The 25,398-nt window shown below is 52.3% G+C and overlaps 1 protein-coding gene across 1 annotated transcript in view; it reads left to right on the forward strand.

Annotated features, from left to right (window-relative positions):
- Positions 1-2,346: 2,346 nt before the first annotated feature.
- The window catches only part of IKBKE (inhibitor of nuclear factor kappa B kinase subunit epsilon), a 29,844-nt gene continuing 6,792 nt past the window's right edge, over positions 2,347-25,398 (forward strand). The window contains exons 1-17 of the mRNA XM_029068339.1: positions 2,347-2,501; positions 4,246-4,367; positions 5,483-5,623; positions 7,211-7,340; positions 8,239-8,420; positions 8,750-8,910; positions 9,214-9,324; positions 10,711-10,890; positions 11,813-12,009; positions 13,825-13,889; positions 15,362-15,453; positions 15,760-15,849; positions 20,507-20,582; positions 20,823-20,935; positions 22,141-22,217; positions 23,909-23,948; positions 24,672-24,773. Of these exons, the coding sequence (XP_028924172.1) occupies positions 4,281-4,367; positions 5,483-5,623; positions 7,211-7,340; positions 8,239-8,420; positions 8,750-8,910; positions 9,214-9,324; positions 10,711-10,890; positions 11,813-12,009; positions 13,825-13,889; positions 15,362-15,453; positions 15,760-15,849; positions 20,507-20,582; positions 20,823-20,935; positions 22,141-22,217; positions 23,909-23,948; positions 24,672-24,773 (1,844 nt within the window). The 5' untranslated portion in view covers positions 2,347-2,501; positions 4,246-4,280. The remainder of the gene's footprint in view (positions 2,502-4,245; positions 4,368-5,482; positions 5,624-7,210; positions 7,341-8,238; positions 8,421-8,749; positions 8,911-9,213; positions 9,325-10,710; positions 10,891-11,812; positions 12,010-13,824; positions 13,890-15,361; positions 15,454-15,759; positions 15,850-20,506; positions 20,583-20,822; positions 20,936-22,140; positions 22,218-23,908; positions 23,949-24,671; positions 24,774-25,398) is intronic.

The raw sequence follows: 25,398 nt of genomic DNA on the forward strand, positions 1-25,398 counted from the left end.
ACCCTATTCTGTTGCCGAAGGGGTCTTTATCCCCCACGCCTGCATAGTCCACAAGGGTTCTGGCAAGCAATGAGCACTGGCACTAAGACGCTTGGGAGATGTTTTGCGCAGGGACTTTGGGCAAGCCATTTTGCCTTTCTGGGCCTCAGGCTCCCCTCTGTAAAATGGGGAGATTGATTACTCCGTGTTGCCTTTGTTGAAAGCTTGTTGGATGCTGCTGGGGAGAGCCTCTTCCCAACTAAGCTCCACCACCATGGCTCCAGTCACCCTGATACCGTCAGTCATCTCGATCCCACCGATCACCCCAAACCCGTGAGTCTCCAAGATCCTTTCAGTCACTTCAATTCTGCCAGTCATTCATTCAGTTGCATTTATTGAGCCCTTACTGTGTGCAGAGTACTGTATTAAGCACTTGGGAAAGTACAATAGAGCAGTAAGTAGAGACAGTCCCTGCCCACAAGGAGCTCACAGTCTAGAGGAGGGGAGACTGACCTCAGTACAAATGAACAGACATCGATATAAATAAATCAAATTACAGATATTTACATAGCTGCTGGGGGTGGGGAGTGGGGGGGAAGAGCAAAGGGAGCAAGTCAAGGTGACACAGAAGGGAGTGGGAGGTGAGGAAAAGTGGGACTTAGTCTGGGAAGGCCTCTTGGAGGCCAGTCATCCCGATCCCAAGAGTCATCCCGTCCCACCAGTCACTGCGATCTTTCCAATCACTTTGATCCTGCCAGTCACCCCCATCCTGCTAGTCCGCCCCTCAGCATTTGCCCATGTGTCAAAAAAAACTGTTGATTTCTGTGGTTTGTGTTTGTAAGTAAGGCTGGCTTTTCAGACTTCTGACCCTTGTTTTAGCAGTGTACGTGACACCCCTATTAGACCATCAGCTCTTGGAAGGCAGGGTTTCTCCTTCCCTTCCCTGTCCCTCCTTAGAACCCACTTACAGGGTTCTGGGCACTAAGCATTCTGAACCCTGGGTGCTCTGAGCCCTAGGTACTGGGGGCTCCAGCAGCTGATTGGCTTGGTTTGCTCTAGCTCTGACTAGCAGACAATGGGTGTGGGAATCTGAACTCTTCTGGCAATTTTACATTTCGCTAACTCACCTAACCTGCCAGGGCGTCAGGACCTCCCTCTACCAATCTATGTGTCCCAGGCCTGCCTGGCCCTGGGCAGGAACTGAGATCTGACATGGAATCCTGGCTCTGAACCCACCCGTTGAATGGTCTTTCCTTCAGCCTTAGGCTGGCAAGCATGCAGGATGGCAACTGAACCATTCATTCATTCAATAGTATTTATTGAGCGCTTACTATGTGCAGAGCACTGTACTAAGCGCTTGGGATGAACAAGTCAGCAACAGATAGAGACGGTCCCTGCCGTTTGACGGGCTTACAGTCTAATCGGGGGAGACGGACAGACAAGAACAATGGCACTAAACAGCGTCAAGGGGAAGAACATCTCGTAAAAACAATGGCAACTAAATAGAATCAAGGCGATGTACAATTCATTAACAAAATAAATAGGGTAACGAAAATATATACAGTTGAGCGGACAAGTACAGTGCTGTGGGGATGGGAAGGGAGAGGTGGAGGAGCAGAGGGAAAAGGGGAAAATGAGGCTTTAGCTGCGGAGAGGTAAAAGGGGGATGGCAGAGGGAGTAGAGGGGGACGAGGAGCTCAGTCTGGGAACGCCTCTTGGAGGAGGTGATTTCCTGAATCATCCAATCAATCACTCAATCAATGGCATTTACAGGGCACTTACTGTGTACAGAACATAGGACTAAGCCCTTGGGAAAGTGTAACAAAGTAGACATGAGACATGAGAAGCAGCATGGCCTAGTGGAAAGAGCTCAGGCCTGAGAGTCAAAGGACCTGGGTTCTAATTCTGGCTCTGCCACTTGTCTGCTGTGTGACCTTGGGCAAACCACTTCACTTCTCTGGGCCTCAGTTACCTTTTCTGTAAAATGGGGATTAAGACTGTGAGCCCTAGGTCGAACAGGGACTGTGTCCAATTCAATTATCTTGTATCTACCCTAGTGCCTGCCACAGAATAAGGGTTTAACAAATTTTTTTTAAAAAAGAAATAAAGATTGATCCCTGCCCTCAAGGAGACAGACAATTAAAAAAAAATTACAAGTAAGGGAAGTAAGCTACAAACCAGCCCTGCATGGGTGCCAAACTTGACCCGGTCCCCAAGAGAAAGGGAACCTCCAGCCTCTCTCTGGGGGCGGGAAGGCAGAGGGTATAAACGGCCCCTGTTGCTTTAAGAAGAGAAAGCACAAGAGAAAGAGACAGCAAGCAGGAAGTGGAAGAGAGATGAGAGCAGACTCTCTGCTTTGCTACAGCCAGGGAAGAATTTCTCTAAGAATTTGGTCCTTGGACTGGACCTGAGCCACCCCTGCCTTCCTGCCCTTACTTTCTCTCCCCTTCCCCTGTTGTTCCTCCTCCCCCATCCCTCCTCCGGCTCCTCCTTCTCTTCCCCTTAGTGGACCCAGGCTCCAGGTGAGTGGGTTTCCGTGGCGTGGCGGGCTCCTCTTGGGATGGGGGGGTAGAGGGCCGAGTCAAGAGGGACTGTGTGACTGATCACGGGAGTCAGATCTAGGGGTGAGAGTAAAGCCCTGGACAGCGGCAGGAACTCTGGTCAGCTTCACCCAGGTGTGTCATGTGACACCCGTTGCATGTCCATGTCCCCATGTGCCCAGAGCGGAGTGATGCCCACTCTTGTGCCCTCCTGGGCTCTAGCCAGTGTTGGGGCTGGGAGGTAGGAGCCTTCCCTCCCCCAACTTTGCTCTACCTGGATGGCCTGGGGGCAAAGGGTCTGCTGCCAAAGTTAGCATCCTTGCTGAAGCCTATCTGGACCACCATCACCTCGATCCATCCCCCCCCCGCCCGCCCTCCCCGGGCTGGGCACCCCCACCTCCCTCCCAGCTCTCCCGCTTCCCAGTTTCTGTCTCTGCATTCCCTTGAAAGCCCTCGGGCTTCCTTTCTGCTCCACCTTGGTTTCCCTTGGGGCTTTGGAGCATTCCTGGGTTTGGGGCCTATAACTGAGGCCTCCCCTTTGGGCCACCTGTCTCTGGCTGTGGGAATGGCAGGTGGCATATCCCGAACACACACCCCTGCCCCACCTTAGCTGGCCATTGTAAGTCACCGGCTAGTGGCCCTCACGACCGGCCCCCCAGGCCCTGCGTGGGGCGAGACAGACAGGAAAGGCTGAAAGGACCTCTGGGAGTCCCACCCCGGTGGGGAGGTAAGGATGACTTTTAGGCCATGGCAGCAGTGGCATCAGAAACCAGAGAAGATTGGGTGTGCTCCCGTTCCCTAGTTGGCTGCCTGTGGAAGGGTCGGGGGATGCTACCTTTCTCTAAAAGCCTCCATGAGAACAATGTTATCCCAGATGCAGCAGCATCAGGGCTGAAGGAGCAGAGCCCAAGTTGCCCAGTCCTTCGATGTGGTCACGCCCCCCTTGCCCCACAGTCCTTTTCATCCAGAGGCTTTGGCCCAGACTCTGTCCTGGGAAGGGTTTGTCCAATACCTGCTTGTTGGAAATTGCCCCATGGTAGCGACTAGGGGAGGCAGGTGATGATGGAGAACAACCTTCCCCTTCTGCCCCTGCCAGGATCATGCCGACGCTGGAAGGGGCAGGTCCTCTGGGGTGGTGGCCAGTACTGGCCAGGCCTCGGAGCTCTGCTGGGTTGCAGCAGGAAGCAGTGTGTTTCCTCTGTGTGCGGGCCAGCGGGGCCAAGAGCCTCAGTGTCGCAATCCCGGGGATTTATGTTCAGGCCGTTGGGGGCAGGGTGAGGGCTCAGAGGGCCGACTGGGCCGTTCCCCCAGCACTAGGCCCTGGTGCTCAGAGAACAAGTGCTTAGTACAATGCTCTGCACACAGTAAGCGCTCAATAAATACGATTGAATGAATGAATGAGTAGAGGGGGAGAAGCAGCAAGGGGTTTCTCTCTGTGGGCTGATTCAACCTGAAAAGGCGACCCCAGGGAGGATGGGTTAGAAGCCCCCAGAATGAGTCAGAGGGTGTAACTCTTGGGGGCAACGTGGTCAATTACAGCCTCGATGCCAATTCACTGGGTGTCTGGGGGAAGTTGCTGAATTTTCCCAAGCAGCTGTCCCGGACCCTCCCGGTAGGCCCCACCCCCTTCCCCTGCTCACTCCTTTGTCTGTACCAGAGTGAACATCCATTAGTCATGTTGGTCCTGTGTCCTTTTTTGGCTCAGTGATTCCTGTCTCTTGGCTAGGCTGGATCCCACCCGGAACTCCTGGGGGATAGAATATGCAGAGCACGGCCAACTACCTCTGGCATACAGACGACATCCTGGGCCAGGGGGCCACCGCCAGTGTCTACAAGGCTCGCAACAAGGTACCATGAACTGGGACTTGCTTAGGCCCAGAGTACTGTGGGCTCTTGGGGTTTGAGGGCCGAGGAGTCCCCTGGAGGTCATCTTGTCCAGCTTTCTGAGTAGCCTACTGTAAGTAGTACAGGGTTCTAATTCCTACTCCACCACCTGCTTGATGGGTGACCTTGGGCAAGTAACTTAACTTCTCTGCACCTCAGTTTCCTCCTCTCTAAAATGGGGATTCAATCCCTGTTCTCCCTTTCCCTTAGACTGTGAGCACCCCCGTGGGACAGGGACTGTGTCCGGTCTGCACATATTGTATCTTCCACAGGGCTCAAAACAATGCTTGGTCTGTAATAAGAACTTAACAAATACCACAGGTAGTATTATTGTTGTTATTATTATTATTTGATTTGCAGAATCTCACCCTCAGCCTTGGTCTGCATGCCAGGGAACTTGAAGCAAGGGATTGTAGGGCGGTCACACATTTGTTTAGCTTTCCATCTCCCAAGAAGGAGCTCATTCTGCATGGGCCCACTTGGGCTAAGTGAGGATTTGCCTGCCCAGAAGAGGACTCCCTTAGAGGAATGTTGTGATCAGCAGCAGACCATGGAGTGGTCTGGCCACTCCTAGCTTAGCATTGGCCCGGTGCCCTGAGGAAATTGAGTTGGTTTTGATTTGGGGCCTTCAAGTCCCAGAAGGCCCGTGGCATCCAAGACCCAAAGAAACAGAGACACCCACTCCCCCACTTCCTTTCCCGCCCCTGGGATTCTGGGGAAGAATGACTTGCCTTCCGTGAGATCTTAGAGCAGGAATGTCCTGGAAGTAGTCACTATCAAAGAGAGCAGGAGCCCTTGAAGAGCCTCAGGGTGGACTGATCCTGACCCACACCCAAGGTCAAAACCGCGCCAGCCTGGGACTTCAATGAGACCAACTGGGAGCTGATATCCCCGAAGGCCCTTCCTCTCAACTCCAGAGCTACCGCCCCTCTGAATCCCCTGTCAGAAGCCACCCCCGCCCACCCCAACTGCCCTGCCCTCATCCTGGGGGAGGCTGGGCTGAAGGCGACATGAAAATGGTCTCTCCCTGGCGTGGGCGGGGTCTGCAGTGGGACTCAGACCTATCCCCTCACTGGCAGAAATCCGGGGAGCTGGTGGCAGTGAAGGTCTTCAACAATGCCAGCTACCACCGTCCCCCGGAGGTGCAAGTGCGGGAGTTTGAGGTCCTGCGGAAACTGAAGCATCAGAACATCATCAAACTGTTTGCCGTGGAGGAAACTGTAAGTGTGCCTTCTCCCGCTTCCAGGGGTCAGCTGAAGGGTCGTGAGGCCTTCGCTCCCCGGGGTGATATGGGAACAACTTCCCCTTCCCTCAGCCAAGAGCCGAGAAGGAGAGGCCGTGCGAAGTCCCCCAGCACCCCAGAACCACTGAACTCCAAATCCAGAAGCCTATAGTCCCTTTGCAGAGCCTGCTCCAACTCCTTCGTGAGCATCTGTAGCTTTAAAATGAGCAAGAGCCCCGGGGGTAGTGCCAGATCAGCCGACCAGTTTAGATGGGGCAATCTCAGTTCCAAGTCCCCAAGCCCGGGACTTTCCTGGCTAAACAGCGAGTATTGGTCAGCCTGCTGGTGACCCTCCAGCCTGGGAAAGGGGCTTTGCCTTGTTTCTGCTTCCAGCTTGCCCAGTTCCCTAGCCTCCTGCCAGGCTGTAGTTAGGACGGAGAGGAAGCCAGAGGTTTAGAACAGGAAGTTCTATTCCGACATCAGTCTTCCAGTGCAAATTGCCCAGTGAACTGGTGGCCAAAAGGCCCCATTTGAACCAGTATATCCAAATACTCTGGATCCCGCAAAAAGCCTTGTCACTTTTATAAACATCTGGATAATTTAGACCAGGAGTCATCTGGGTGATTGTAGTATCCAAATCACAGGGAAATACAGATAGAGTCAAAGACAGCCCAGTTCAGCCTTGCCAATAGCCCCTAAGGTTTTGACTTATGAGTGATGAAGTCTTGAAATTTCTTTTATTTGACTTTTGGGATCCTTCCCGAGGAGAACAGTGGTTGGGAAGGGGAAATAGTAGCTACATGATTGAAGCTTCAATGTGACCATGTGACCAGCAGCATGGCCTAGTGAGAAGACGAAAGGTCTAGAGTCGGAAGTCCTGGGTTCTAATCCCAGATCTGCTGGGTGGATTTAGGCAAATCTCTTAACTTCTCTGTGCTTCAATTACCTCATCTGTAAAAAGGAGATTAAGATTGTGAGCCAGCCCCATGTGGGACAGGGACTGTGTCCAACCTAATTATCTTGTATCTATCCCAGGGTTTAGAACAGTGCCTGGCACATAGTAAGTGGATAGAGCACGGGCCTGGAGTCAGAAGGGTCTCGTTTCTAATCTTGGCTATGCCACTTATCTGCTACGTGTCCTTGGGCAAGTCATTTCACTTCTCTCTGCCTCCGTTACCTTGTCCGTAAAATGGAGATTTAGACTGTGAGCCCTATGCAGGGACTGTGTCCAACCTGATTAGCTCGTATTTACCCCAGTGCTTAGAACAGTGCTTGACACACAGTAAGTGCTTAAAAATGCCATCATCATCATCATTATTATGATTATTAATAACAAATAACATTAAAAAGGAAAAAAAGGGAGTCTTTTTCTCACAGAGGGTGGTGGGGATGGGGACAGGGGAGAATATGGAGTCATTGGGACAAGGTGGATCCAAGGACAGAGAGAGGCACAGGAAGAGTGGAAAGAGAGGCAAGGTGAGAACCACTTCCCATTTGAGGCGGCTGCTAGAGCAAGTGAAGAGGAAGGTGCCCCCCCCCATATTCTCTCTCTCTGTCTCTTTCTCTCTCTCTCTCTCTCTCTCAGGGCAACAGCAAGCAGAAGGTGCTGGTGATGGAGTACTGTGCCAGAGGGAGCCTGCTGACCGTGCTGGAGGAGCCCGAGAATGCCTTCGGCCTGCCCGAGGAAGAATTCCTCGTGGTGCTGCAATGTGTGGGTCAGTCCCTGGTCTGTGCTCAGTGAGGAGCCACCCGGTCCCCTTTGATCTCAATCCCATCGACCCCCGGGAGCCAAAGGGGGTGCTGGGATGGGGTGGACCAAGGGATCAAACTACCCAGGCAGCTGAGGTGACATCTGGTGACAGAGCAGGACCCTAAAGCTCTTCGCCCTCTCCCACCCACCCCACCGCACCCATATCCCTTCCAGCCAGGCAGTTGGGCTTCAGCCCTAGAGGAGGATCCCAGCTGCTCCTCAGGCCGCCCAGGGGCCGACCCACTTCCAGTGATGTGCAGAAAGTTCTTCCTGAGGCCCAACTTAAATCCTTCCCGCTACAATTGAGCCCAGCTTGATTTTTCTTCCCGACCCTGGAGGAGAATAGGTGACCATTCTCTGCCTGTGACATCCAGCTGGGAACAGAATCCCAAGGCCGGTCACCCGAAACCCTTTCCCCTCCTCTCCGACGAGGGCCAGTTTCCTCACTAAAATGAGTTTTTTGTATTTTTTTTTGTGGTAGCTGTTAAGCGCTTACTATGTGCCAGCCATTGTACTGAGAGCTGGGGTAGATACAAGTTATTCAGGTTGGACCCAATCCCCATATCCACTTAGGGCTCACAGTCTTAACCCCCATTTGATAGATGAGGTAACTGTAGCACAGATAAGTGAAGTGACATGTCCAAGGCCACACGGCAGAAAAGTGGCAGAGTTAGGATAAGAACCCAGGTCCTTCTGACTCCCAGGCCTGTGCTCTATCCACTTAGCCATGCTGCTTTTCTTGTGTTTCAGACCCTTAAATTTACCCAGTGAGAGAGCACTTCGAGGACCCCAGTCCTGAGCCCTTGAGGGCTTTCCACCCAACTCTGCCCCTTTCCCACACCTCCGTCTCTCCCCGTCCCTAGTTGCTGGCATCAACCACCTCCGAGAGAATGGCATCGTGCACAGGGACATCAAGCCAGGAAACATCATGCGTCTGGTGGGCGAAGCCGGGCAGAGCATATACAAGCTGACGGACTTCGGCGCGGCCCGGGAACTGGCTGACGACGAGAAGTTCGTGTCGGTCTACGGCACGGAAGAGTATCTCGTGAGTTGGCCCGTCTGCTCCTCGGCTCAGTTGGTCCCATGCCACCCTTCAATCCCCAGCCTCCACGGTGGTGGACTAGCTCTGCAGAGGTCATTTCATCTATCCCCCTGCCTCTGGGGAGAAGCAGTAGTGATGGCATTCATTGGACATCCTCAGGGGAGGTAGACGGCCACTTGCCCTGTCTTCTCATTGGCTCCGGGCAGGGGGAGAGTCTGAAGGTCGAGGTGGGGCAATTCTTGGGGTCAGAGCCAAGTTGGGGTTATGGGCAGTGGCCTCTTCTCACAGTTCTCCAGCCCTTCACTCTAATGCAACCCTCCGCTCCTCCACAGCACCCAGATGTATATGAGAGAGCCGTGCTGAAGAAGCCCCAGCAAAAGGCTTTTGGGGTGACGGTGGACCTTTGGAGCATCGGAGTCACCTTCTACCATGCGGCCACAGGCAGCCTCCCCTTTGTGCCCTTCGGTGGGCCCCGGCGGAACAAGGAGATCATGTATGGAGGCGGGGCAAGAAGGGGGGTAGGGGTGGGGCTGGGGCAGTATGTAGGGTGGGAAGGGCCTTAACCAGCTCCAGCCCAGGTGGGTCCCGTCAGCCCTCTCACCCTAGGTGAGTCTCAGTTTGGGCTGACGGACTCGTTTGCCAGGCTAGGGCTACCTTTGGTTGTGGTGGGCCTGGTCCTTCCTTCCCTCTCAGCCCGAGGTGGGTGGTGGGCAGTGGAAGGGAGGTGGGATGGCGGTGTGAGGAGGGAGGTGGGGAAGCTTTGAGCCCAGGGCTGCAGCGTTGCCACTGTCCCCAGGTTCCGCATGACCTCGGAGAAGCCGGCCGGGGCCATCGCGGGCGTCCAGAAGCGGGAGAGCGGACCGCTGGAGTGGAGCTACGACCTCCCCACCACCTGCCAGCTGTCTGGGTGAGTGGGATTTGGGAAGAGGAAGTGGTTTGCTGCTCCCCATTATCCCCAGGCTCCTAGTGAGAAGCAGCGTGGCTTAATGGAAAGAGCCCAGGCTTGGGAGTCAGAAGTCATGAGTTGTAATCCCGGCTCATCCGCTTATCAGTTGTGTGACTTTGGGCAATCACTTAACTTTTCTGTGCCTCAGTTCCTTCCCCTTTAAAATGGGGATTAAGACTGTGAGCCCCACATGGGATGACCTGATTACCTTGTAATAACAACAGTAATAATAATAACGATAATGATGGCATTGTTAAGCGCTTACTACGTGCCAAGCACTGTTCTAAGCACTGGGGGGATACAAGGTGTATCTCCCCCAGCCCTTAGAACAGTGCTTGGCACATAGTAAGCGCTTAACAAATACCATCATTATAATTAGTGGATAGAGCATGGGCCTGGGAGTGAAAAGTTCATGGGTTCTAATTCTGGCTCTGCCACTTGACAGCTATATGACCTTAGGCAAGTCATTTCACTTCTCTGTGCTTCAGTTACCTCGTAATAATGTTGGTATTTGTTAAGCGCTTACTATGTGCAGAGCACTGTTCTAAGTGCTGGGGTAGATCCAGGGTAATCAGGTTGTCCCACGTGAGGCTCACAGTTAATCCCCATTTTACAGATGAGGTAACTGAGGCACAGAGAAGTGAAGTGACTTGCCCACAGTCACACAGCTTTGACTCACCTCATCTGTGAAATGGGGATTGAAATTGGGAGCCCTATGTGGCACAGGGACTGTGTCCAACCCAATTTGTTTGTATCCACCTCAGTGCCTAGTACAGTACCTGGCACATAGTAAGTGCTTAACAAATGCTACAATTATTATTATTAGTGCTCCCCCTGCCTCTGGGCTGTCGGGCTGAGCAAGTACTGGGAGGAGGAGGCAGTGGGTTACTTCCAGTGCTCTGCAGACTCCCAGGGGTCTCCCTACCTCTGGACTGCCTAGGTGAGCAGGATTTGGGAGGAGGAGGAAGAGGAAGAGGAGGAGGTGTCGGCCTGCTCCCCATGTCCCCGAACTTCCAGTGCTCCCCCTACTTCTGGGCTGTCTGGTTGAGCAGGATTCAGGGAGGAGAAGGAAGCCGAAGGTTGCTTCCCTGTGCCCCCCCTTACACTGGGCCCGTGGGTAGGGGTCAGATGGAGGAGGAGGCAAGACACTAGTCAGGGAGGAGGGACTCCAGTTGCAGCTCCGCTCTTTGCTTAGCCTTCTCAGGCCTTCCGCGCCCCTACCCTGGCTGGGCTGAATAGATGACATCGCCAGGACATGTTGAAGCGGGAGGGAGAGGGTGTAAGGCAGCAGAGGAGCGGCAGAGCCTGGGGCTGATGCGGGTTCTGGGGTCCCCTGTCGTTGACCAGAGGGCTGCGGGCCCAGCTGGTGCCTATCCTGGCCAACGTCCTGGAGGTGGATCAGGAGAAGTGCTGGGGCTTCAACCAGTTCTTCGCCGAGACCAGCGACACGCTCCACAGGGTCGTCGTCCATGTCTTCTCCCTGCCGCAGGCCGTCCTGCACCACGTCTACGTCCACGCCCACAACACGTATGGGACGGGCTGGGACTGGGATGGGGCACTGGGGGGTGGGATGGGGTGGGTGGGGCGGTACAGGATGGGGCATTGTTGCTGGGTAGGATGGAGCTGGGCGGGAAGGGAGGTATCATGGTGAGGTAGGGCCGGGTAGGCCCACCTGCCTCAGAGGACCTGCTTGGAATGGGAAAACCCGGGATGGGAAACCCCACCTGTGAGGCTGTTACAGCTTTTCCACCCTTGACTCACGGCAAAAGGTGGAGAAGAGGGCAACTCTAGCGAGAAGAGCCCGGGGCCTGGGAATCAGAGGACCTGGGTTCTAATCCCAGTTCTGCGTTTGGCCAGCTTTGTGACTTTGGGCAAGTCACTTTACTTCTCTGTATCTTTCTCCTCATCTGTAAAATGGGGATCGATACCTTTTCTCCCTCCTATTTAGACTGTGAGCCTCATGTGGACAGCAACTGTATCCAATCTGTTTATCTCATATCTCACCCAACACTTAATATAGTGCTGAGCCACAGTAAACACTTCAATAGTATTATTATTGCTATTATTATTATTATTATTTTGAGCAGTCACTTGGCTTGAAAGGAAGGTGGAACTGGCTGGTTCCATCTCTGGCTCTGCTCCTGACCATCTATGTGACTTCTCACAAATTCTTGAACTTCTCTAGATCTGTTCTTCCACCTTTAATCAAGACTGAAATTCCCTGGTCATGGAACCCAGGCTGGGGATTAATTAGCAGGGCCGGAACCGAGCTCTCTACGACCCATCTAGACTGTAAACTTGTTGTGGGCTGGGAATAAATCTGTTCATTGTTATATTGTTCTCCCTCAAGCTCTTAGTTCACACAGTAAGTGCTCAGTAAATGCATTATGAATAAATGAACGAAAGGTGCGGCCCCAACACCCACTCTCATCTCTTTCCTCTTGCCCAGGACGGCCGTATTCCTGGAATCGGTGTTCAAACAAACCAACATTGCCCCCGACCACCAGGAGTATCTATTTGAGGGCCACCCCTGCCTCCTGGAGCCCAGCCTGCCTGCTCAGCACCTCGTGAAAACATCAGCGAGCAGCCCCCTAACCCTGCTCAGCGTGGAGCCCAAGAGTCCCTTGGGCCTGACCTTCCGGGATCGTGAGTTTGGCTCCTCTGGGTGCCACCACTCTTCTTTCATTTGGTGTATGGGTGTTTCATTCCCCACCTCTGGAGTTGATGTTCATCCTTGGGGGCTGGACCAGAGTAGAGGGGTTGGGAGACTCCGAACTAATACCAGATGTTTTTCTGGGGAAGACCTAGTGACTTGAGCAAACAATTTAGCTCTGGGTCTTGGTCTTCCCTGCTGGGAAAGGGGGGGGAGAAAGATCAGAGTCACTAGAGCTTCGTGGAATAGTGGAAAGAGCATGGGCTTGGGAGTCAGAGGGATGGGAGTTCTAATCCCACCACTTATCTGCTGTGTGACCTTAGACAAGTCACTTCGCTTCTCTGTACTTCAGTTATCTCAGCTGTAAAATGGGGATTAAGTCTGTGAGCCCCATGTGGGATAACTTGGTTACCTTGCATATGCCCCAGTACTTAGAAAGTGCTTGGCACATAGTAAGCACTTAACAAATGCCATAATTATTATTATTATCATTCGGCTCCAAGGAGCCGCTAGCATCATAAACCACCGGACATCTAGAGGCATCTGTCGCAGCCTTAGGTGCCCAGGTAGGTGAGGACCTACACTCTCCCAATCGGCCTGATGGAGTCTAATCTGTTTATTAGCTCTTTAAAGATTGCCTAAGGATGTGCAATGAGCACCCAAACGCTTGAGCCTCCTGGTCTGCTGTCCCATCCCTTCATTTCCAGGAATGAGGACTTCCTCCTCTGTGCAAATTCCAGGCAGAATCTGCCCAATAAAGGCCATAGCGGTTGGGCTGGGTTCAGAATCCTCTAGACTCTAAGCTCTTTATGGGCAGGGAATGTGTCTGTTTATTTTTCTATGGTACCCTCCCAAGCGCTAGCACAGGGCTCTGCATACAATAAAGCGCTCAGTAAATATGACTGAATGAATAAATGAGAAGAATTCAGACCCGAGAGCCCGATGCAATAGGTCCCTGGCCTCTGGCTAGTGGGGAGGGTGGGTAGGAGCTCCGGGGCCAGGCTTCCGGACTTCCTTGTTGTTAGTCCTTGGAGAGTGGGGGGTCTGGAAATATGAGAAGGATTTGACCTTGGAATATGGTGCCATTTGGGGGCCTGCGGGTCTAATCGTGCGGGCCAACTTTTAAAGGAAGAGTGGGGTGAAAGGGTGCACTCCTCCGGGATGGCCTCAAGAGGTCACTGTGGGGGCAGAGAAGGCCGAACACCCGGCCTAATAATAATAATAATAATGGTATTTGTTAAGCACTGAATAATAATAATAATGTTGGTATTTGTTAAGCGCTTACTATGTGCAGAGCACTGTTCTAAGCGCTGGGGTAGATACAGGGTAATCAGGTTGTCCCACATGAGACAGTTAATCCCCATTTTACAGATGAGGGAACTGAGGCACAGAGAAGTTAAGTGACTTGCCCACAGTCACACAGCTGACAAGTGGCAGAGCCAGGATTCGAACCCATGAATTGGCACTTCGCACTTATTATGTGCAAAACACTGTTCTAAGCGCTGGGGGGATACAAGGCGATCAGGTTGTCCCACGTGGGGCTCACAGTCTTCATCCCCATTTTACAAACGAGGGAACTGAGGCACAGAGAAGTGAAGGGACTTGCCCAAAGTCACACAGCTGATAAGTGATGGAGTCGGGATTAGAACCAATGACCTCTGACTCCCCAGCCCGGGCTCTTTCCACTGAGCCACGCTGCTTCTCTAATTCTAGGAAGGGTTAGAGCCGAGGGGGATGGGGAGGAGGGGGGGGCTTGGAAGGGCTCCGTCCTTGGGCCCAGACTCACATTCCTGCCTCTACACCTGCAGCAGCCCTCGACATCCCCAAGTTTGTCCCTAAAGTGGACCTGCTGGCGGATTACAACACTGCCAAGGTACGTGGCGATCCCCTTCTAAAAGTGCATCTCCTCCAAGAGGCTTTCCCAAACTAAATCCTCATTTTTAGACTGTGAGTCCATTGTTGGGCAGGGATTGTCTCTATCTGTTGCCAAATTGCACATTCCAAGCGCTTAGTACAGTGCTCTGCACGTAGTAAGCACTCAGTAAATACGATTGAATGAATGAACGAATTTCTTCTATTTGCCATCCCTTCCGCTTCCCCTATGCACTTCGGTCTGTTTCCCATAAGCACCTTGACATTTGACGTTGACATCTGACTCTGACTTTGACTTTTCCCTCTAGACTGTAAGCTCGTTGTGGGAATGTGTCTGTTTATTGTTGTATTTTACTCTCCCAAGTGCTTAATACAGTGCACTGCACACAGTAAGCACTCAGTAAATAGGTTTAACTGACTGACTAACATTCACCCCTCCCCCAGTCCCACAGGGACCATTAATCAGGTTGGGCACAGTTTATGTCCCACGTGGGGCTCACAGCCTTAATTCCTATTTTAAAGATAAGGTAACTGAGGCACAGAGAAGTAAAGTGATTTGCCCAAGGTCACATAGCAAACGAGTGGCGAAGCTGGGATTAGAACTCAGGTCCTTCTGACTTCCAGGCCCATGGTCTATCCACTAGGCCATGCAGCTCAATTATACCATTTCTATCTATCTATCAATCAATCAGTAAATGGTATTTATTGAGTACTTACTGCATGCAGAGCGCTATTCTAAGCACTTGGGAAAGTACAGTGTAACAGAGTTGATAGAAATAATCCCTGCCCCAAAGGAGTTTACGGTCTATGGTGGGGAGGCACTTAGATTAGGAATAGGGGAATTAATAGACTATAAGAATATTTTTATATAAGTATTGTGGGGCTGGAATGAGTATCAAAGTGCTTAAGGGCTACACAGTCCAGTTGACACAGAAGGGAGGAAGGATAGAGAAATGAGGGGTTTGTCAGGGAAGGCATCTTGGAGGAGATGGGATTTTAGGATGGTTTTGGCTTGGGAGTAGCATAGAGTTAGCATTTGGTTAAGTGCTTAGTACAGTGCTTTGCACACAGTAAGTGCTCAATAAATACGATTGAATGAATAATTGAATGAATAAGCATAGCCAATGGGTAGAACACAGGCCTGGAAGTCAGAAGGGCCTGGGTTCTAACCCTAGCTCTGCCACTTGTCTGTTGCGTTACCTTGAGACAGCCACTTAACTTCTCTGTGCCTCAGTTACCTCATCTGTAAAATGGGGAAGAAGACTGTGAGCCCCATGTGGGACATGGATTGAGTCCAACCTGATAACCTCGTATCTACCCCAGTGCTTAATACAGTGCCTGGCACATACAAAGTACTCAACAAATATCATTTCAAACAAATAAGTATCACTGATTAGAAGGGTCTAGACAGAGAGGGAGGAGCTGGGGGAGGCAGACTGTGGTCTCGCTGAGACAGTTCCTTCTTTGTTGTAGGGTGTGCTGGGCTCCGGGCACCGGACACTGAGGCTTTCCCAGGAGCTGCACAGGGGCCGGGAGCTGATGCTCAGGGGACTCACCTGGCTGGTGTAGGTGCCTGGGCCGGGGCGAGCTCAGAGTGGGGAGGGGCAAAGAGAATGGGGAAAGGGGCTGTCGTTTCGGCTACTCTTTCCCAGGGCGGGGGGCCGAGGTGGTGGTGGGGCCTGAGGCTTTCACAGGTATCAGTCTGGCCACAGATTCTCTGCCCTGTCCCTGCCCACCCCTGAGTATTTCCCGCCCCCCCATACAGCCTGGATGGGAGGGTGGGTAAGAGGATGGCGAGGGGGGAGCCCTGAAGGAGGGGCTAATCCTTCCTCCTCCCCCTTCCTTGTTGCTGGGGCTGGCTTGTACCACAGGGAAATGCTCAAGTCCTCCTGTGGACACTCCCTGGAGAAAACACGGATGGCACTACTCTTCCTGAACCACAGTGGCCAGGGTCAAGACAGGTAAGTAACAAAACTCATAATTGTGGTATCTGTTAAGCGCCGACTATACACCAAGCCCCCAACTAAGCGCTGGATCAGATACAAGATTAGTCAGGTACCATATGGAGCTCACAGTCTAAGTAGGAGAGGGAAAGGTGTTGAATCCCCATTTTGCGGATGAGGGAACTGAGGTTCAGAGAAGTTAAGTGATTTGCCCAAGGGAAGTGGTGAGGCTGGCATTAGAACCCAGCTCCTTTGACTCCCAGCCCCGTGCTTTTTCCACTAAGCGGTGCCTGGAACTTACCCGAGGGTGTCTTGGGGCCACTTTTCTTGGCCGGCCCACCAAGGAGGTGTGTCGAGGGCTGGGACCTCTCTCTGAGGGAGGGGGATATGGGGGGTCCAAATCATTCTTGCCTTCTCCCCTTCTTAATCCAACTATAAGGGGCCATTGTGCCATTGTTCTTTTTTCTGGGTTTTGCTCCTTGAAAGCAGGGATCATGTCTACCTACTCCGTTGTATTCTCCCAAGCGCTTAGTACAGTTTTCTGCCCACAGTAACTGGTCAATAATTCTCATCAATTGATTGATTGATTGATTGTCCCTTAGCCCAGCTCTCCATGGTCCGTGTTCTCCCTGGATTTCCCAGGTTCCCTCTGCCCTGGTTCAGGGAAGTCACTGTGTTTCTGCAGTAACTGTTGAGGGTGCCCATCGTCTTCCTCTCCTGCCTCATTCTCAACCCATCCCCAAGTGCTTGGGAGGTTCTAGGCCCCGGGTAGTTCCTGGCATTGGCAAGAGAGCCTGCACCTTACCCTGAAGGGTACAGACAGGCTGCCTGTATGTCTGCGGCTGGAATGAGGCTTAGCCACGCCCAAGGTGGCAGGGGGTTCGTTGCCTTGATGCCAATTAGTTGATTCCTAAGTTTGACTGGAATCTCCTCACCCCAGGAAGACTCCTTTATCTATCCTCTCTTCTTTTCCAGTTAAGTTTGGCTTTAATGAAGGTGTCCAGACCTGTCTCTGGCAATGAAGCCTGTGAGAGCATAACCCCTTTTTCCCCCTCCTTCCCCCCCACCACACACTGACCTGGAAACATGGACACACGCACACCCACATGCACGTACACCACCTGGGTACACACACCGAGAGGGAGGCAACCAGGGAGAGGGGCTGTCTCCTTAACTTCCTGCTTCCAGCTGCTCTCTCCCTATCTCTCTGACTCCCCTTCACCAGCCTCTGCCTGGATCTCTGCTTTTCAGAGGAGACGTGGCTGACCTGGAGGCTGGTGGACTCCCCCAAACTCAGAATTGGAATCCCCACAGAGCTGGGGACTCCCAGATCCTCCAACTTCTTGAAAGCGGCATCTCCCTAAATCCCTGCAAAAGTCTGGCCTGCCGATAGTAGTAGTAATATTTTTGAAGCACTTACTGTGTGCAGAACACTACTAAAGAGCTGGGAGAGAATACACAGGGCCCTGTCCCTCGACCCAAGAGAATAAGTGGAGAGCCAGGACTGGAGGTAGACACATCAGGAATGATGAAATGTTAAACGCAACAGACAAGCATACAAAATAAAAACTGAGTCAGTAGGGTACTCTTAAGGCTCCTCATGGCTCTGAGTCCAAGGCCCACCTGTAGCCACAGTAACCACTACAGTGGCCACCAGTCTTCCCGAGGTTTTGAGGAGGCTTCGTGCTGTGGGTGCTCTTTTGACGCGAAGGAGTCTCCTCAACGGCGCGGAGGAGAGGTGGTGTCAATTTCCAAGAAACAGTGTGGCTGGTTGCCTAGTTGGAGGGATGCTCAGTGCTCACGGCATCGGGTTTTATCTCCGGCTCGGTACCCACGGAGCGTGCTGGGAGCAGGGTCTCTCAGTGAGGGAAGGGAAGGCAGCAGTTACCTTGCCAGGAAGGCCCTAGTTTTCTGCCGTGGGTTGAAGGTCAGGAAGGTTGACCTCGGCGGACAGCGATCGTGTCTGCTAATTCTGTTGTATGAGAGGCAGCATGGAGTCATGGATAGTGGCCGGGCCTGGGAGTCAGAAGTCATGGCTTCTAATCCTGGCTCTGTCACTTGTCTGCTGGGTGACCTTGGGCAAGTCACTTCACTTCTCTCGGCCTCAGTTACCTCATCTGTAAAATGGGGATTGAGACTGTGAGCCCCATGTGGGAAAGGGACTTTGTCCAAGCCAATTTGCTTGTATCCACCTCAGCGCTTAGTACAGTGCCTGGCACATAGTAAGCACTCACCAAATACCATAATTATCATTATTATTATTATTTTCCCAAGTGCTTAGTACAGTGCTTTGCACATAGTAAGCACTGAATAAATAGCATCGATTAATTGATTGGAAACAGCAAGTGGGAGGACTCAGTCTTTCCCAATCTCACTGGGATTTTCCTACCTGCTCCACCCTTCTGTGTAGTGTTGGTGCTTTCCTACACCCCAAGGAGTTTCCCTGCGCTCTCAGCAGGCTGTGTGGGGCTTTGCCAGTCTGCTCACTGCTGATGGTGGGAAGAGGGAGACCCAAGGCAAAGGGTTGGAGTTCCTCAGTGAGGGAAAAGTTCAACCGGGAGCCCACATGGCAGAGGCCAAGTTGATCAGACAGCAGGCTAGGGAAGAGCTGGAGGAATGAAGAGTTCAGGGAAGATCTCGGAAGGAGCAGCTCTGTCCAGGCCTGGGGTGAGGTCTAGCCTCCGCCTGGGATCAAGGACCAGAGCCATGCATTCCTGTGCTGTGGGTTTGCCTGGAGAGGGGAAGAGGAGGATGAGGAGAAAAAAGAAGATGAGGGGAATGGGAAGGCCCATCTGACTTGGAATATCCTTCCTCTTCATATCCATCAGAATCATTCTCTCCACTTCAAAGTCTTACTGAAGGTTTTTCCAACTAAGCCCCAGTTTCTTCTTCTCCCACTCCCTTCTGCATTGCCCTTGCATTTGGATTTGCTCCCTTTATTCACCCCTTCCTCTGCCCCACAGTACCTATATACTTATCCATTTATTTATTTATATCAGTGCCTGTCACCCCCTCTACTCTGTAAGCACAATGTGGACAGGGAACGTGTCGACCAACTCTGTTACACTGTACTGTCCCACGTGTTTTAATACAGTGCTGTCTGCCCACAGTAAGCACTCAGTAAATACAATTGATTGATTGGGGGACATTTGACCAATACTGGGCCGGACTCAAATTCAGCTCCATCCCGAGTATAGGCAGTCTTGTCTGGAAATCCAAATGGCCCCAAATGCCTGGTTCCTCTGGTCACTTAACTGACCTGGGGAACTCACAGGCTATTCTTGAAAGTTTAATCACTATAATAAAAATAAGGATATTTGTTAAGTGCTTACTATGTGCTAAGCACTGGGGTAGGCACAATACAATCAGGCACTGTCCCTGTCCCACTTGGGGCTCACAGTCTAAGGGGGAGGGAGAACAGGGATTTAATCCCCATTTTACAGAAGAGGAAACTGAGGCCCACAAACGTTAAAAGTGACTTGCTCAAGGTCACGCAGTAGGCAAGTGGCAGAGCAGGGATTAGAACCAGCTCTTCTACCTCAGTCCTTGGTTCTTTCTATTAAGTCACACTGCTTCTCATGACATGGCTTTAATATCCTAAAAGCAAAGACCCCTGGAAAATAGACAAAAGCTTCCCTCTTCCCTTTCCAATCTCCATTCTCCCCAGTAACCTCATTTCCTCCAGCCCTGCACTTCCCCAGATGTGTCCCTTCCCTGTGAAGCTCTACCTTCCCCTCCACTGGCCGTCAAATTCCAGGTCTTTCTGGCCTTCCCCCAAGCTGGCAGTTCCCCTCAGGGCAGCCTCCTGCTGCCTTTCTCGGGTTCCTCCATCTGTCCCGTTGCTCTTCTTTTCTGTGCGGCCTTCCTCCCTCAGAGAAGCCTAGAAAAACTGAGTTCCTTCGCATCCTACGGGGGAGCTCAGGACCAGGGAGGTGGTTGTCTGAGTGAGGCAGTTGGAAAAGAAGACCCCAGAAGAGAGGGTCATGCTCCCTCCAGCATCCCTCATGTCTCTGAGGGGAGAGAGTGAGCTATACCCACACTCTGCCCACTGTACTCCTTGACTTATCTCCTCAGCACAACCATCTGCTCTGCCACTGGCCACTGATCAAACCCCATTTTGAAAGGCTTCATCATAGACTGGCAGATTAGCAGGAACTGCAGGATCCCCCGCTGAATCCTCAAACCCTAATTCTCTTTTTTATATAGTATTTGTTAAGCACTTATTATATTCATTCATTCATTCAATAGTATATTTTGAGCGCTTACTATGTGCAGAGCACTGTACTAAGCGCTTGGAATGATTCGATGCCAGGCACTGTACTAAGCGCTGGGTTAGATGCAAGCTAATCAGTTCGGACACAGTCCATGTCCCACAGGAGGATCATAGTCTTAATCCCCATTTTACAGGTGAGGAAACTGAGGCACAGTTAAGTGACGTGGCCAAGGTCACATAGCAGACAAGTGGCAGATCTGGGATTGGAACCCAGGTCCTTCTTATTCCCAGGTCCATGCTCCATCCACTAGACCGCATTGCTTCTTTGTGTGCCCCCACTGTCTTCCTCCATAAAGCCAGTAGGATTGTATGCTCCTCATGCTTTGGGCAACTCCTTTCCCTGCGATAAAGCTGGGAAAGATTCCCTGGGCCTCCTGTCCCAGCCTGCTATCTTTCCCTCAGGCCTCAGCTCACTTCTGGGTCATGTGAGGAACCAGAGCGGCGAGTCGTGGGTGAACTGAGAGCCAGACTTCAGACTGTGAGTTTGTCCCGCCTGCTTGGGGTGGGGGTGGAGGTGAGGAGGAGGAGGAGGAGGAGGAGGGTATTGGGGGTTGGCGGGAGCGGGGAGGGGTCCTCTTGCCGACAGGAGCGGTCATCCGGTCTGGCCTCCTGTCTCCAGGCAGGAATTGACTGCAGCATCCCGGGTGACTGGACCCTGTCCCCACCCCTCAACCCCCACCCTACCTCTGCCCTCCCCGCTCCCTCTCTTCCCACCCAGATCAGTGAGATTCTTTCCGGATGGCCCCAGAGTATCCAGGACACCTGGAGCCGCCTGGGCAGCATGGCCGCTGAGCTGGCGAAGAGCCGGGAACAGGTACATGAAGACAGAAGGTCTGTGGGATTTCCTACTTTGCGGGGGTTTAAGCAGCGTGTTGTTGTCCGTTCATTTTTGAGCCATCTTTGAGCTGGGTTCTTTATCCTGACCAACCTGCACTTCTCTAGCCAAGGAGATGGAGGGGGTGGGGGAAGACTTCCCGGGGAGGAACCTCCTTGCCTGCTGCCAGCCTCCCCAGAGTGGAGGAGAGGCCAGGGCAGATCACAAGCTCAGGAAAGGGCAGGGGCGGTGTTAACAGTCGGGCCCCTCGTTTGGTGACAGACCTCACAGAAAGGGGAGAGCGCTCCGGGCTTTACCCGCCCCTCGACCCATTCTTTGTCTCTTGGGGTCGACTCGCCCCTACCCAGATGGAGATGTCTGGTTGGAAAGGGCCTAGAGGAGCTGGAGAGTGGGAAAGGGCCCCCTGGCTGAGGTGGGGAAGCAGCTACGAGTTCTAGGTCAGTGGTGTCACCCAGGCTCGAGTCCAAGCTCTGCCAGTGGCCCACAGGACAGCCGGGGACAAGTTACATAACCTCTCTAGAACTCAGTTTCTTCATCTGCAAAATGGGGTAATAATCCTTGCCTTTCTACCAACCCCTCAGCACTCTACAAAATCTAGATGCTCATTAAGTAAAGCTGAACTTGGAACCACAGTGTCTTGAATAACCGAGCCAGGGTCTTCAGGCTGGAGGTGAATGGAGTAGAGCTGGGGGGAGGTAGTGATCTAGAAAAAAGGATCATAGATGTCTCCAACTAGAAGGGGCTTTGAGAGGTCATTTTGAACATGCCTTGCCTCCCGACCCAACAACAAAATCACCTTGGGAGGAAATTGTCCTTTTCTTCACCTGCATTCCTCCGACTGCAGTTTAAGGCTAGTACTTCTAGGTGTGCCTGGGTTAAAGACCAAAAACTGCATGGGATCCCAGCGCTGTCATAAGCGTCCTCAGCTATGAGTTTTGGGTCGGATGTGTGGGGTCACAGGCCGGTATCCACTTCTCCACTGCCCGTCCTGCCTCTCCTCCACCCTCATCCTGGGGCCCCCGTGGCACATTTCTCCTCTTTCTCCTGCGACAAGAAGTTGTCATTAGGAAAGTCTGAACCTGCCGGTGCCCCCATCCCCGGCTCCCCCCCCCCCAACATCCCCCCGGCTCTCCGCTGGCTCCCGGCCACCCTGAGGGTTGGTGGATCCTCCCGTGACCTGGTTCCTTCTTCCGGCCAGCAGCATCCAGCAGATTGAGTGCTGCCTGGACAAGATGCAGCTTATCTACAAGCAGTTCAAGAAAGCCAGGATGCGGCCAGGTGAGTGGCCAAGCTGAGATTTGTCATCCTGGAAATCTGAGGGCCGGGGCTAGAGGCGGGGGTCCTGAGGTCCTGCTTGTTAGACGGGGGTGAGGGTTCCTGGAATCCTGGGTGTTGGGGCTGCGATTGGGGATCCTGGACCTTGGGTGCTAAGGCTCGGTCTGGGGGTCCTGGAGCCCTCTGTGCTGGGGCTAGAGTAAAGGGGGTGGGTCCTAGCCCTCTGGGGTTGGGATGGGTGTGGACCCCTGTGATAGGGGCCAGGATATGGTGTCCTGGACCATTGGGTCCCAGGGCCAGGACCGATGGGGAGGGGTCCCGGTCCCCTGCATGCGGGAGCTGAGATCGAGGGGTCAATCAGTGGTATTCATTTACTGTGTGCTGAGCTCTGAAGTAAGTGCTTAGAAGAGTACAATACAACAGAATTGATAGAAACAATCCCTACTTCCAAGGAATTTACAATTTCTGTAGCAGTTTCAGGATCCCAAGCCTTCCCAAAGAGCTTAGCCCAATACTCTGCACACAGTCAGTGCTCAGTAAATACCAGGGATGATGATGCTGATGGTGAAGATTCCCTGTTTCCCCAAGACTCTTAATAATAATAACTACGATACTCATTAAGCGTTTACTATGTGCCAAGCACTATGGTAGATACAAGTTAATCAATTTGGACACAGTCCATGTACCGCATGTGGCTCACAATCTTAATCCTCATTTTACAGAGGAGCTAACTGAGGCCCAGAAAAAGTGAAGTGACTTGCCCAAGATCACAGAGCAGACAAGTGGTGGACCCAGGTCCTTCTGGCTCCCAGCCCCATGTTCTATCCACTAAGACACGCAGCTTCTCTCTAACCCAGTGAGAGCTGGGGCTGACATTGTCCACCCTCGCTCATCTCTATAAGCAGCTGTAATCCTTCATGAGACATAGCATCGCCCTACCTGCCATTTGAACTCCTCCTTGGCCTCAGGGTGTAGCCTGGCTATTTCAGTGTCTGTTTCTTCCACGTCTTCTACTGTATTTTAATGCTCTCCCAAGCACTTAGTGTGATGCTCTGCAGACAGTAAGCACTCAGTAAATACCACTGATGGATTGATTGGAAAGAACCAGGGACTGGGAGCCTGGGATGCGGGTTCTAGTCCGACTCCACCACTTGCCTAATGTGTGATGTTGGGCAAGTTACTTAACCTCTCTGGACCCCAACTTCCTCATCTGTAAATGGAGATCAATCTCCCTTTTACTTTTATTCATTCATTCATTCCTACTGTGACCCCCCCATGTGGGATAGATACCATTGTCCCATCCGATTATCTTGTTACCCTGGCTCAGCACAGTGCTTGGCACTTAGTAGGCACCTAGTACATGCCATCCTTCTTAGGAAATCAGTGGGCAGGAGCCCCTTTTCCCCTGCTCCACCTCCCAAAGGTGTCATGCCCGGCTGTGTCATCCTCAGCCCCCCAGCAGCAACCTTCTCTGAGGCTGGAGGGTTGGTGAGGAGCACCAGGAGGAAGAGAATGGCTAATTCCTGGGCTAGCCTCTCCAGGAGCCACTTGCCCTCCCCCAGTGCTGACCAGCAGCACTTCCAGCCTGGGCACCCTAAGGAGTCGTGCCTTCATGACCTTAGCAGGGTCAGTGCCATGGCTCTGACTGATCCTGCAAGTGCTTGGATTCTCACCGAGATTTCTGGGCTTTTCAGGTTTGGGCTACAATGAAGAGCAGATTCACAAACTTGATAAGTGAGTAACTTCTCCTTCCTTGCATTTGCTCAGGCCCATAGCAATTCATGCCCTGCATGTTGTCCAAAAGGCCTGTGTCCTTTAATTTCCCATCTGTGTCCTTACTGGGTGATTAGCATGAGGAAAATGGCCTGTGGGGACAGGAAAGCTTGTATCTCCATTGGCCAGGTTGGGTTAAATGAGGCAAATTGGAAGTGTAATTTTGGCAGTTTTGTGATTGCCTGTGACAGTACAGATAAAATGTTGGGGCTAGACAAGCATCCTTCCTCCACTGAAGCATCCCTTCTTTTCTTTATCCTGGGCCCTCCAGGCCAGGAAGCTTGACTCCTCTCCCCTTTTCTCCCTGCTCCTCCTCCCATGACCTCAAGTCCCCTCCCACAGGTCTGAAGGGGCATCCCCTCGTCTCTCTCCCTGGCCACTTCTCTTATCTCCTTTAAAATCCACCAGTCACCTCCTCCTGGAAGTCTTCCATGACTAGCAGAGTTGGATCCCAAGGCATCATGGTCGAATTATGACCACACAAACTTTCCTTTGGCCAAAGCCTGCCGCATCTCCTTCATTTACGTCGACACTTCTCCTCCGCTGCCTCCCGTCGGGCACCAAGCCCATAAATAGAAGCTTCAGGCACTGAGGAAAGGTTTTCTGAAGCGATGCTGAGGAGAGATAATAGGATGGCTGTTGTCTTTCCCTCTGATTTTTAATGGTCAATTTGTGCCTTTTCAGGGTGAATTTTGTCCATTTAGCCAAGAGACTGCTACGTATCTTCCAAGATGACTGTGTTCACAAGTATCAGGAGGCTCTCACCATGCACGGACAGAGGATGAGGTATCCAACCCAGACTGAAGTTCTCCAACTGGGCCCTCCGCCTTCTCCCCGGGCCTGTCCCCGCCAAGGGCCCAGCAGAGCCGACGGAATCAGCCATTGCCTATGGTGTCCGGGGATTAGGAGCAGGATCCAGGGTGGCATGTGGTCTAATTGATAGAGCGTGGGCCTAGGAGTCAGAAGCACCTGGGTTCTAATCCCAGCTCTGCCTCTTTTCTGTTTGGGACCTTGGTCAAGTGACTTAACTTCTCTGTGCCTCAATTCCCTCATCTGTAAAATAGGATTAAGACTGTGAGCCCCATGTGTCCAACCTGATCGACTTATATCTACCTCAGTGCTTAGAATTGTGTCTGGCACACAGTAAACACTAACAAATACCATTATTATTATTATCATAATCATTACTATTATTACCAAGTCTTGGTTGCCCGAATTGGTAATTCTAGGAGAAGCCCTGCAACCTAGAAATGTTGATCAATCCCAGGCACTGGCGGTATCTCTCCGGCAGCTTCCGGCCTCTTCCCACCCCAGCCCAGGGCGGTCTCCTTTCGAAGCAGCCTGGCTCACGGCTCCTGGCTTAGCCGAGCCTCAGTCAGAGCCCTCTGGGAACCGACCCAGGGAGCATCCT

Source organism: Ornithorhynchus anatinus, chromosome 7, assembly GCF_004115215.2.
Source record: "Ornithorhynchus anatinus isolate Pmale09 chromosome 7, mOrnAna1.pri.v4, whole genome shotgun sequence".
Taxonomy (NCBI): Eukaryota; Metazoa; Chordata; class Mammalia; order Monotremata; family Ornithorhynchidae; genus Ornithorhynchus; species Ornithorhynchus anatinus.